This window comes from Ictidomys tridecemlineatus, chromosome 10 (genome assembly GCF_052094955.1).
Source record: "Ictidomys tridecemlineatus isolate mIctTri1 chromosome 10, mIctTri1.hap1, whole genome shotgun sequence".
Lineage (NCBI taxonomy): Eukaryota > Metazoa > Chordata > Mammalia > Rodentia > Sciuridae > Ictidomys > Ictidomys tridecemlineatus.
The window spans coordinates 83,483,821-83,496,811 of record NC_135486.1 but is presented as its reverse complement, the minus strand read 5'-3'; the positions used below and the strand labels follow the sequence as shown (position 1 = coordinate 83,496,811).

Sequence of the window (12,991 nt, the reverse complement as noted above, 5' to 3'; positions counted from 1 at the left end):
CAAGTTAAAAGGAGCAAATAAACAGCCCAAGAAATTTTATTTCCTAGATTATTAAACAGGAGAGTAAAAACACACAAAAGAAAGAACATCACTCTAATTGTTAGAAAGAGATGGGGAAAAAACTATTAATTGCACCCTGGTTAAAAAAACAAAACAAGCTTTTCTTAAAAATATCTCTTTTGGCAGAGAAGTTTGCTTCATGAACATTAAAAATAGATATGCATAAAAGGAGAACCCTAGAAATACATTTATTTGGAATTTGTATTTTATTTTTCTTTTATCTGAAAGATTTTCAGAAAGATTTAAGACTCTTCAAGTCCTACAACTAGAAATTTGGGGAAGTATATCTAGGAATTCAAAATGACAGAGGTGGAAATGGGAAGAGTAGAATTGAGATTTACTTCACTGGGACATCCCCAGATTCACCATTAATCAGGATATACCAAATTTAAGTTAAAAAACATGGTACCTAGAAAAAAATGAATTCCATTTCCACCAGACAATTGATTATATTTTATGATAGAGATGCATCCTTTAAAAAAAAGTCACATAATTTTTATGGTTAGAAAACATCTTTCACCAATAGTAATATGTCAAATGCTTCCTAGCATGAAAATTCACTAGATGACCTTGGTATTGTAACATAGATATTTTCTACCCCTCATTTGTCAAGATACAAATGAGGGACACAGATATTTACTTTTAAATGCTGGAAAATTAGTTATTAATATAACATTATTTTTTCTCTAGTCATATGCCTTTTCCAATGCCTAGAGAACAGGAAGAAAAAGGTCACGCCTAGGCTGCTCCCCTGGGCTCCTCTTCAGGAAACCCTAGCTGCTGTTCTGGGCTGACACTTACCCAGATGGAAAAGACAGCTCAAAAGATAGCTCCTGGCTTACTTAAGATCTTGAGCTAAGTGGAAAGGGAAACTAAATATAGGCCTTAGACAAGTTTTATTTGGGTATACCAGAATAGTAAAATGGATTGTCTTTCCTCTCTGGGGACTGATATTGTTGGGTATAGGGATGAAGGTACAAAGAAGACAGTGGTTATTGGATGACATTCTATCATTAGGGCTTCAGACTCTAGGCATTTATTAAGTTCCTCTTTCTGCAAACCTTCTGTTGATTCCTACTGTGTTTTTGGCTCTTCACTACATGCTGGAACAGAGAGATGAGCAAATGCAGACATGTCATCCTCCAGAAGACTTAGAGTTCAGTGTGGGAAGACTCTCAGTTGTCTCATCTGTAAAAAAATAAAAAGTCATAGTCAAGATGATTGCAAAGATCCTCTGTAGTTCTAGATTAATGAATAGATTCATCATCATCATCATCATTATTATTACTATTTTTTATGTCTTCCAATTCTCTTTCCTTATCTCAATATGACTTCATTGATCCCAAGCTTGGGGGCAAGGTTAACCAGTAAGATCCCAAGCTCAGGGGACAGGAGAAATAAGTAGGAAGTTTAAAAGAAGTTATAAATAACAAAACAAGGAAAGAATATAAAGAAGAAGGTAAAGAGAATAGCTCTCAACTATCAGTAGGCAACTACCTATGGTAGACACTGCATGAAACTCTCATTCCATCTAAGAGAGATAATCTTGCAACTCCCGGCCTCTAAAAAGAAATCCTAGAGTTAGATTAAAATTTGTAAGTCTAAGACCTAGTGCAGTGTTTAGTGTATAACCTAGAAGTGTTGGATAAATTTCAATAAATAAATCTGAAAGATAATAAATAACACAAATAACATTTTATTATTTTACTGTCTTAAAGCATGAGTGACCACATTGTAGAGTGTCAGTTCCCTTCAGGTACTTAACTCATGGAAATCAAGTCAAGGATCTTGTCTGGAGTCATAGAAGTAATATACACAAATTAGTTTATTAGTGAAACATGACATAAAATTTCTCTACACACACACACACATATACACACACAGCAAATATCTTGTGATACATGAATTATGGTGTTTATTCCTTCAAATTCCTGAGATGTCTATGTCATAATTATTTCAATTTCATGAATTGTGGTTCTATGTACTAAATGGACAGGTTTTGACAGTAAAGTTTTAATTTTAATTTTATTTTTTTTTAGTTCTACATGACAGTAGAATGAATATATTTGGACATATTATATATACTTGGAGTAGAACTTCCCATTGTTGTGGTTGTACATAATGTGGAGTTACACTGGTCACATATTCATGTATGAACATAGGAAAGTTATGTCTGATTCATTCCACTGCCTTTCCTATTTTCATCACCCCTCCCTTCCCTTCATTTCCCCTTGTCTAATCCAATGAACTTCTATTCTTCCCTTTTACCCTACTATGGTGTGTTAGCATTCATATATCAGAACATTGAGCCCTTGGCTTGGGAGGATTGGCTTATTTCACTTAGCATGATATTGACAGTAATGTTTCATAACACAACCTACCTAGTTGTGGCAGCAACCATCATCTATAGCCCTTTTAAATAGTATTGCCTTTAACATTTAAAGTTTCTATTTAGTTTTTTTGATTATTTTTCTCTAACCATTTTCTGAACCTCCTTTTAAATATGAACATATGACAACAACTTTACTCTCATGAGATTGTAGTAAAGAGTAGGTATTTGGTGGATTTGATTAACCAGCCTGACCAGTTTCTCTGATATACAAAATGACAGATTAGTAAGTTAGAGGAAAACATATCTACTATTAACAAAAATTGTTAAACCATGCATTCATAATAAAAAATGGCAGTTTAGTAAATGATATTAATAAATTATAAAAGTAGATCAAAACATATTAATTGATAAAAGGACAATGCTTATATAGGGGTTTTTCTCTTGAAGTATAGACTTGATAATTCAGGCATTGTTCTGTCACTCTTTCCTTGTCACCCTCCTGAGAGCCAGTCTCCAACATTTAGAGTGACAACTGTGATCACTACCACTATTGTGTTCCTTTCAGCCTAGAGAAACATTTATTTACTTACCTAAAGATGTTAACATTAGGTGGCAAACAGACTCTACTCTAAAACTTCGAACACTGACATGACAATTTTCCCCATGTTCTAGAATTCACATTTAATATGTACTGGGAAAAGTTTTATAGTCCCTTTAAGCCAAGGATAAATGTGTTTATCAAAAAGCAAACCTTTTCTGATGTAATTATACACAAATCAAAGGTAGTCACATTAGAAAGGGAGGAATAAAATTCTCTATTTGCAAATGACATTTTTAAAATTTATTTGTTCTAATTATGTACATATGACAACAGAATGCATTTTGATTTATTGTACACAATTGCAGCACTACTTTTCATTTCTCTGGTTGTGCACAATGTAGAGTCACACCATATGTGCATCACATATGTACCTAGGGTAATGATGTCCATCTCATTCCACCATCTTTTCTGCCCAGATGCCCTCTCTCCCTTTTGCCCAAAGTTCCTCCATTCTTTCCATGCCCCCACCATTATGGATCAGCATCCATTTATCAGAGATGATATTCGGCATTCAGTTTTGGGGGTTGGCTACTTCACTTAGCATGGTATTCTCCAACTCCATCTATTTCCTACAAATGCCATATTTTTCCCCGTTTTAATGCTGAGTAATATTCCATTGTGTATATATACCACAGTTTCTTTATCCACTCACCTATTCAAGGGCATCTAGATTGGTTCCATAGTTTAGCTATTGTGAATTGAGCTGCTATAAACATTGTTGTGGCTGTGTCACTATAGTATGCTGATACAAATGACATTTTATATACAAAAAACTCCAAATCCACAGGAAAGCTGCTAGAGGAGATCAATTAATTCAGTGAAAATAGAAAGTAGAAGATCTGCACTCAAAATTCATTTGTGCTTCTGTTTATCAAAAATAAACAATCAGAAAAATTTAAAAAGTAATTTATTTGCCAATCAACATCCAAAATAAAGAAAATACTTGGGAATAAATTTAATTAGCATTCCTGAATGAAAATTTTAAAAACCTAACTAAATGAAAATCCATCCTGAGTTCATGGAAAGGAAGACACTAATGTCACGGTGAAATACAGCTTCCAGGCAATATTTCTAAAAATTCAAACAGACTTTTTTTTTTTTACAAAAATGGAATAGATCCTACATTAATGTGTAATTGCAGGGATACCAAATACTCAAAGCAATCTTGAAGCTCATACTTCCTAATTTTAAAACTTACCAAAAAGCTAGAGTAAACAAACAGATATTAGCATGCAAAAAAATAGAATAGAAATCAGTGGAATGTAACTGAATCCAAATATAAAACTCATATAATCTATGCCAACTGATGTTTGATTCCATCCAATGGGGAAAGAATAATCTCTTCAACAGACAAGTTGATTTCTACATGCAGAAGGATACATTTGGATCCCTACTTCAAATCCTATATAAAAATTAACTCAAAATGGATCAAAATCCTATGTATAAAAGCTAAAAAAATAACATATTTAAAAGATGATAATGCTGTATCTTCCACCTACAAAATGGAGGAAAATATTTGAAAATCATGTTTCTGATGAGATTAATCTCTTGAATATATAAAAACTTCTGCAACTCAAGAACAAAATGACAACCAATTTAAAAATGGGCAAAGGACTTGCATAGACATTTTTTTCAAAGAAATTTGCAGATAGTCAGTATATACATAAAAAGATATTCAACATTAGTTATTAGAGAAATGCAAATGATAGCTACAACTAGATTCTACTTCCCACCTACTAGGATAGCAATAAGAATAATAAAATAGAAAGCAACAAGTATTGGTAAAGATGGGGAGAAATAAAAATCCTCATAAATCATTGGAGGGGAGGTAAAATGGTACAGAACAATGTATAACGGTTTGATTGTTTCTCAAAAATGAAAATAGAATTACTGCATGGTTTGGGTTTTTCACTCCTAGTACCCAAAGAAACTGAAATAGGGCTCAAATGGGTGTTTATCCCTGAATGTTCATGGCAACATTATTCATAAGACCCCAAAAGATGAAAATAAACAAAGTATCCATCAATCGACAAATGAATTAAACCAATTATTGCCTATACATAGTAATGTGATACTAATAAACAATGAATGGATTAATGTTCTGATATATGATAACCTTGAAAACATTATGCTAAGTGAAATAAACCAGACAGAAAAGGACAAATGTTATGTGATTCCAATTATATGGGTACCTAGAATAGGAAAATTCACCCAGACAGAAAGTAGATTAGAGGTTACCAGGACTTAGTTGTAGAGGGGAGTGGGGAGTTATTGCTTAATGAATACGGAGTCCCAGTTTGATGTGATGAAAACATTTTGGAAATAGTGGTGATGGTTGCACACCACTAGGAAATAATTAGTAACACTGAATAGTAAGTTAAAAGCAGTTAAAAGGGAAAATTTTGTGGTACATGTATTTTGCAATTTTCAAGATTAGTAACAAAAAATAATAAAATTTATATTACCATAAACCATCAAATTGTATATTTTAAATGTGTGAATTTTATGGTAGATGAGTCACATCTCAATAAAGCTTTTGAAAACAAATAATATAAACTAAAAATTCATCTCAAAGTTAATGTTTACTAGATATAACATAGACCGGTTTTTAGTTTATTATTTTTTGTTTTTCTTTACATTGGATATGACAGGACCTTAATAATAATTTAAGTGAATGCATGAAAAGTTATAGGGGGCAAACTAATGTGATCTATGCATCTTTCTTTCCTCCCTCAGAATTTCTGTGTCAGTTCCTTGCTCATTTCCCAAGATGGTTATGTTTTCTTGGAACCTCGACTCTTTAAGAGCCTATTGACACATACAATAAATGAAATGAGATTTACCCTAATGCAGACTTATCATTGCATTATTCAGGGTAAGAACTGGCAGAAAACTTCATAATCAAAGAAATATGTTTTCCTTCATCTAAGAAACTATCATTTTAAGTGGAATTTTTATTTGGTTATCAAACAGATGATCAATGAAGATGGAAAATTATATCAGAATTCAATATAGTAAATATGTGGAATGACATGAAAATTTTACTTAATCCAAGTACATATGTTTGGTGGGTGATATTTTAGCTTATAAATACAAACACATTGAAATTTAAGCATAATAATCCAGAGATTCCTAAGTATGAGAGCTATTCCTTTGATTTGGGAAAAAAACGAAGTAGTTTGAGGTTGCTAATAAAGTTTGAAGCAGGAGGATTTACAATTTGTCACCTTCCACTACTCACACACCGACCCTTTCCTCTCATTGCGCTACCTGTTTTTACGTTCAAGCCATTCTTTCTACTTTGGGTTCAACCAATCTTTAGTATCCAGATATCTTCAATATTTTCATTTTTATAGAAAATTATTTAAAACTTTAAAGTCCTTTTAAAAGAAAATTAGCTTTGATAGTAAATTAACATGGCTGGAAACTTTTGTCAATTTACCTGACTTCTACCTGCCAGTCTTGGTCCTGGGTCATCTGGGGTCTCAGCAGTCCAAAGCCAAAATGATTGCCTCAAATTAAGATCCTTCATGCTGTTTGTGCCTCAGTTCTATGCAGTCGACTGCCAAGCCTATCCCTTCAGTTTCTAGTTGCCTGCCTGGACTTGACACCATCTGTTCTGTCTAGCCCTATGGTTGAGTTTCCTCCTGCTTCTGATTTCATGCCTGATTTCAGCCTAGATTCCTTTTTTTTTTTTTGCTCAGTTCTTGGTGTCTCTGGATGTTCCATATTTACTTACTTTCTAATTTCCATTCTGTCTTGATTCTTCCTACTTTATGTTCATTATTCTTGACAAGCTCTTATTTTGGCATTTTGACACATTTCAAAGCTGCCCTCTGTTTCCTTCCCAGTCTCACTTTGAGAGTAGCCCTGCCTACTGAATGCACTAACCAAATCATTTCCTGAGCTTACTCCTCTGAGAACTTAACATAGATTAGTCTTGGAAGAGTCGAAAATGATTTATTCTATGTAATTGGAGAAACTCGTAAGTATTCTATTAGTGGTTAAGGAATTAGCACATACTTATTGACTCATGTAAGTGTGCAACTATGACTTTTCACATAACCCACAAAATAGCTATGGGTAGCACTATTCATCAATAACCAAAATGTAGCCTCTCTGAGAGTGAAATATTTAATCTGTTGCATATCTAAGCCAATTGCTTGAAACCAGTGGAAATCAAAAGCTTAGAAGACACTGACTCCTGGGCATGATTGCATTGCCAGCCAAACATAATTACCCAGTTTGGAGTGTTAGGCTCAGCAATGCTGCTATTTCTTAGGAAAGGATCTTGTGGTTTTCATAGATGACAACAGGAAGTGAAGCCTCTGGGAATTTTCTTTTATAAGAATCAACCGAGTAAGAACTTCCTCTTTACTACTTTTTCTTTTACAATTTAGAGATACCTTATTAACAAATTTATTAACTGTTATTATACCTTAACTAGACAAAAATATTCATGCACTGTATACATTTTTTTTTTCTCCTGGCTTCCTTGAAGACATTAGAAATCCTCCCAGAATTGGTTTTCCATTCTCCATTGTGTGTTTGTGCAAGTGTGTGTGTGTGTGTGTGTGTGTGTGTGTGTGTGTGTGAGAGAGAGAGAGAGAGAGAGAGAGAGAGAGAGAGAGAGATGCATGGGACCTTTCTTTACATCTGCATTTAGGGTATATTTAGTTATTTATTATGTTATTTTTGTTTCTGTGATGCACACTTTTTCTACATTGGTTTTAACCAATCATTAAGGGTTCCTTGTTTATTGAGGAGTCTAAAAAGTATAAAAAGAAAATGATCATTATTTAGGAACTCAGATAATTATAGTGAGTTACACAGATCTAGTCTAATATGGGAGATTCCCAAGGACATGTCTTTTTATAATTTTCATGAAAGGAAGCATTAATGAATAACTCTGCAAAACACCTGAATTTAAATTTGCTAATAAAAATAATGAAGACTAGCTGAGCACAATAGTGCACGCCTGTAATCCCAGTGGTTCTAGAGGCTGAGGCAGGAGGACCACAGGTTCAACCAGCCTCAGCAACAGTGAGGCATTAAGCAACTAAGTGAGACCCTGTCTCTAAATAAAACACAAAATAGGGCTGGGGATGTGGATCAGTGGTCAACTGCCCCTGAGTTCAATTCCCAGTACCTGACACCCCACCAAATACTGAAGACTAGGGCTCATTTGTTACAAGTCTCTACAACAGCCACTGTCATAGAAAAATCATCTTCAGGAAGTAGTGGTCTTGCACTCTTGCAGTCTGAGGAACTTTCTGATGACCTTTCCATTTGACCAGTTTAGCTTCATATTACATTGTTCTTTTTGATAGTGTGTTATTTGAATTACATGAGTAATATTTTAAGAAATCAATATTAAGACCAACTTATGCCACTTTTACTTGCTTGGGTTTATTTGGATCCAAATACTCAAGAGTTCAGATTACATCTGCTGGTTGTCTTGGGGTCCTGTTAAAAAAAATAAATAAAACTTTACTTATGTTAATAAATTCATGAAAATCAGTATGCTGGCTAGACAATGTGTCTCTCAAGGTTCCTACTAAACAAAGACCTGCAATTCTACTTTGCTGCATCTCAATACTTATTTATTAACATTTATTTTTGGTGGCTCTGTGTGCTTTAAGGAAAACTGAGGAAAGTGGAAACTGTGCCTTTGTCAATCCAGTTTATGGGAATTGGAGTAACCCAGAGAAAATAGAGGTAAGTAGCAATAGCAAAGAGATTAGTTCAGAGGCAAAAACACACAGAGACGTGTGTGTGCACACACACACACAGAAAACCCACATACCCAACTAATTTTGTTTGGATTTGTTTCTGCATCATGGCTAAGAGAAATGTTTCAGAGTAGCTATTTTGATTGAGGGGTAAAAAAGGAGTTTCAGTCTCTAAAAATGTGTAATGAGAATTTTCCATTTCAGGACAGCTTCAATCTGCTTGTAAAGTCAGTTCAATGTTAAATGGTTTTGTGGTCACTGTTCATACTCAAAGAGAGCTGAGAAATCTGGAAAAAATCAGTTTAGCCCACAGAGAATTACTCAGCTATTCACAGTAACTTTTCATTGAGTGTTCTTCATTTTATTCTCAAAAGACTAAAGGAAGGATCCCACTCTGTGGTCACTTTAAACTTATTGTGACTAGTGAGGGTCATTACCTGATAACAAAGAGGAAAATAGAATTGAAAATGCTTTACATTTTTCCTAACTCTTTTCAGGGAATGCCCCTATCAGCCAAGTCACAAGCGGGCTAGAGAGAAAATGTCAGGGAAAATCTCTCTCCTACCTGCATACAAATTCACCTTTCTGTTCTTTTCTTCTTCCTTCCTTTCCTGCCTCCCTCTCTTCCTCCTACCTATCTTCCTTTCTTCTTTCTCTTCTTCCTTCCTTATTTTCATTGCTGTGTGATTCATCTCTTTTGATGAGGTACAATTGACAAATGAGAGTTGTATATAGTTAAGTTATGCAAAGTGACTTTTAATAAACACATATACACTATAAGGTGATTATGACAATCAAGCTAATTAGCATCTCCAACACCAAACATGCTTAATTCATGTGTGTGGTGAGAATATTTAAGATCCACTCTAAGAGCAAATCGAGAGTCTATAATACAGTGTTAATGTCATCACCCTACTGTACGTTAGATCTCCAGAACTTAATGATCCTGAATAATTGACATTTTTTACACCTCGACCAACATCACATCCTTTTCTTTCAGAGCTAATATGGGCATTCATTGGATATGAAATACATTTTGTCAGAACACAGCTCTTCCTCCTGTCTATGAGTGTTTTCTTACATCTGGCTTCACAACTGTTATCTCTGATTCTTTTTCTATATCCTCTTGTAAAACTGAGGATATAGAAAACCAAAGTTTTATTTCTCCTTATTATTTTTAATGAAAAATCAGTCATAAGCAGTTTGTTGTTTTGTTGTTGCTGAAAACTGAGTAGCAAGGGGTCAGATCAAATGTTTTCTAGTAGTTTCAAAGACTTGGGTGACATAGTTGAAGTCTAATACACCCTTGAAGTTTTAATTTCTGTGTTTTCTTCAATAATGGGGTGACTCACACTTTTAGTATTGTTTTGGCAGAAACAAAAATAAGAAAGAAGATATTGGGCTGAGACTGTAGCTCAGTGGTTGAGCGCTTGCCTAGCACATGTGAGGCACTGGGTTCAATCCGAAGCACCGCATATAAACAAAATAAAGGTCCATTGACAACTAAAATATTTTTTTCTTAAAGAAGGAATATATTTTCCATACATAAAGAGAATAATTTGATTTGTCAAGTGAATCAAGACAAAGCAAAAGGGAAGCCTGGTCCTACTTAATGAATAATAAATAAATACAGACATAAACTGTTTAAGGAACCAAAGCTGGAATATAAAATATAAAAATATTTTCAATTTTAGTAAAGAAAACAAAATGTTATCTTTTTTACTCTCAGCTTAGATTAACTTATCAATAAACACAAATATTATAGAAATTGAAATGAATTCTTTTAAAATTTTTGGAATATTAATATCTCACTAACTCACGGTAATTAAAAGGTGGCTTAGAAGTTATTTTGCATTCTTTATTTTCCACTGAAAAGACAGCTTCTCCAGAGTTCCAGTCTGTGCTTCTCAGCACACATAGGAAGAGTTCTAAATCAAAGACATACCTTTCCATGTGTTTTCAAGCTAGTTTTCACTTGGATACATATGGCTGTGCAATCGATGACTCTCGGGAAACTTCAAAGTGATTTCTTGTTATTTTCTATTCTTATAAAAGAAAAATCACTCTTTTTCACATTCTTTTTTCTTTTCAGTAAGAACAGAAAAAGAAAGCCTGTCACATCTTTTAACCTTTGTTGCTGTTTTGATTTCCATTGTTTCAGAAAGAAATGACTTTATATTCATTAAGTTAGTTTGCTTTCCTTGACATTATAATAGAAAAAATAGATTTTATTCAAAGAAGAATGGTTAAAGGTATTTTCTGCTACAGATATTGAGAGAATATAAGGAACTGCCATGCACTTATTGGCCAACATTAGTGATGACCAACCCAAAAGCATGTTGTTTAACTTCTTCTGCTACCTGCTCCCTGACACCCTGGAGAATATTTAAGTAAATTCCAAATGGCAGTTAGTTTCATCTGTCAAACCTTATTTGTAACTTTAAGGACAAATGACTTCTGAACAAATATAGCCACAGTATTATGCCTGAAATTTTCACCATAATGTCTTAGTCCCATCAAATATTCAGTGTGTCACCTACTTCAATTGTCTCACAAATAAGGATGGAGATTTATATTTGGGGTTTTGTGCTTCTTGTTGTTACTGTTTCTTTCTTTTCTTTTTTCAATCTCTAGATTCCATTTTCTTTCCTTTTTTTTGTTCTGATTAGTTATACATGAGAATAGAATACATCGTGACACATCATACCTAAATAGAGTATAACTTCTCATTTTTCTGGTTGTATGGAATTATATATGTACACAGAGTAATAATGTCCAATTTATTCTACTATCTTTAAAAAAAAGTTTGTTCTCTAGAACCTCCTATATTGTAGGCTTTCTGATATATTCTGTAATTCTTAATTCTACTGACTCGATGCTGTTGATTATTTTAAATACTTTTTGTTTGTTTAGCCAAACTTAATTCAATACAGCAGGCTTAGTGAAAAAGAACCAAAAAAAAGAATCAATAAAAATACTGGCCATTGCATTCCTCCATCCTACCAGAGGTCCATTCTGTCTAGAGGACCCTGGAAAGACACTGGCTAGTTCTGTGTCAGAGGTCCAGAAGCGTGTGCTGGAGGTGCTGGGATAAGATTAAGGGAAGCCTCAGCTACTCCATAGGAGCTCCACTAGGAGCTTGCTGCATTCTGCAAGATCCTTACAGAAGTTTCTTATTTCAATGCCTGAACTCCTAACCTTTTAAATGTGTGTTTCCTCTTTAGAGTTCTGTATACTCCTTCTCAAATCCCTTTTATGGCAAAACATCAGGAAGCCTGGAAACCATATCTCATCATCTCAAACAGTAGCATCAAGGTCAAGATTGATCCAATATGTGGTGTTTATAGAAAATTGCATTTTCTAAGCTCATACAAAAGTAAAAAAGAAGAGATTAAAAATACTAGTGTAATTATAATCTTTACCCTTCCCCAGAAGAAGAAAATCTCACTGAATATATTGAATGTTTTCATGGAATCAGTACTTAACTTCATTGTATATCTGAGTATTTCAATAAAATATTCTACTTGTTCAATAAAATATTCTATTTCCTGTGATTTTATTCTGGTTATTTCTTAACATGATGAATCTAGTTGTTTCAGGTTGTGAACATAAAGAAGTCTTGAAATTTCTTTACCTTACAGCATAGAAACCAGAATAATTTTACTTATTATACAAAACAGCAAAAATGGGCAAACCATTATAATACTAATTAACATAACCATTGTAAAAATATTTGTATTTTGAAAAAATGTGTGATAAATAATCCTATACTGAACTTTTTTGAATAATCATGTTAACACCTTAATATAGATATAAGAAATAATGCTAAAATGTGAATTAAGAAACTTTGGGTTACAAAGAAACTGGAAAATCCCTATCTGAATGGCTTAATAAAATACCAACCATTATTTATTCCACAATTCAGGAAATCAGGAGATGGGGCAACCTTTTGGTGGGTTATTGTACCAGCTCCGTGACCTCAGCAAGGACGCTGGTTGTTTGTGATTCTAATTTCCCACACTCTATTCTGAAGTTAATTCCACAGATTAGACTATGGCTATATAAACTGCAGCATCACCATGTTCACAGTAAACCTGTGACAGGCAAGGGTCTGTTTCTTCCTGTGTATCATGTTTTACCACTTAGGAAATCAAGCATGTACTTCCAGAAACAGTTCTCTTCCTATTGCCCAGGAAAGACATGATCCTTATGCTAAGCCAATCACTTCAAAGGTCAGGAGGCCACCATGATTGACTAGGACCCATC

At 33.9% G+C, this 12,991-nt stretch overlaps 1 protein-coding gene across 1 annotated transcript in view; it reads left to right on the top strand.

The window, feature by feature from the left end:
• Nucleotides 1-12,262, top strand: part of Malrd1 (MAM and LDL receptor class A domain containing 1) — a 610,752-nt gene extending 598,490 nt beyond the window's left edge. Inside the window, exons 39-40 of the mRNA XM_078024684.1 lie at nucleotides 8,636-8,711; nucleotides 11,950-12,262. Of these exons, the coding sequence (XP_077880810.1) occupies nucleotides 8,636-8,711; nucleotides 11,950-12,033 (160 nt within the window). The 3' untranslated portion in view covers nucleotides 12,034-12,262. The remainder of the gene's footprint in view (nucleotides 1-8,635; nucleotides 8,712-11,949) is intronic.
• The last annotated feature ends 729 nt before the right edge of the window (nucleotides 12,263-12,991 follow it).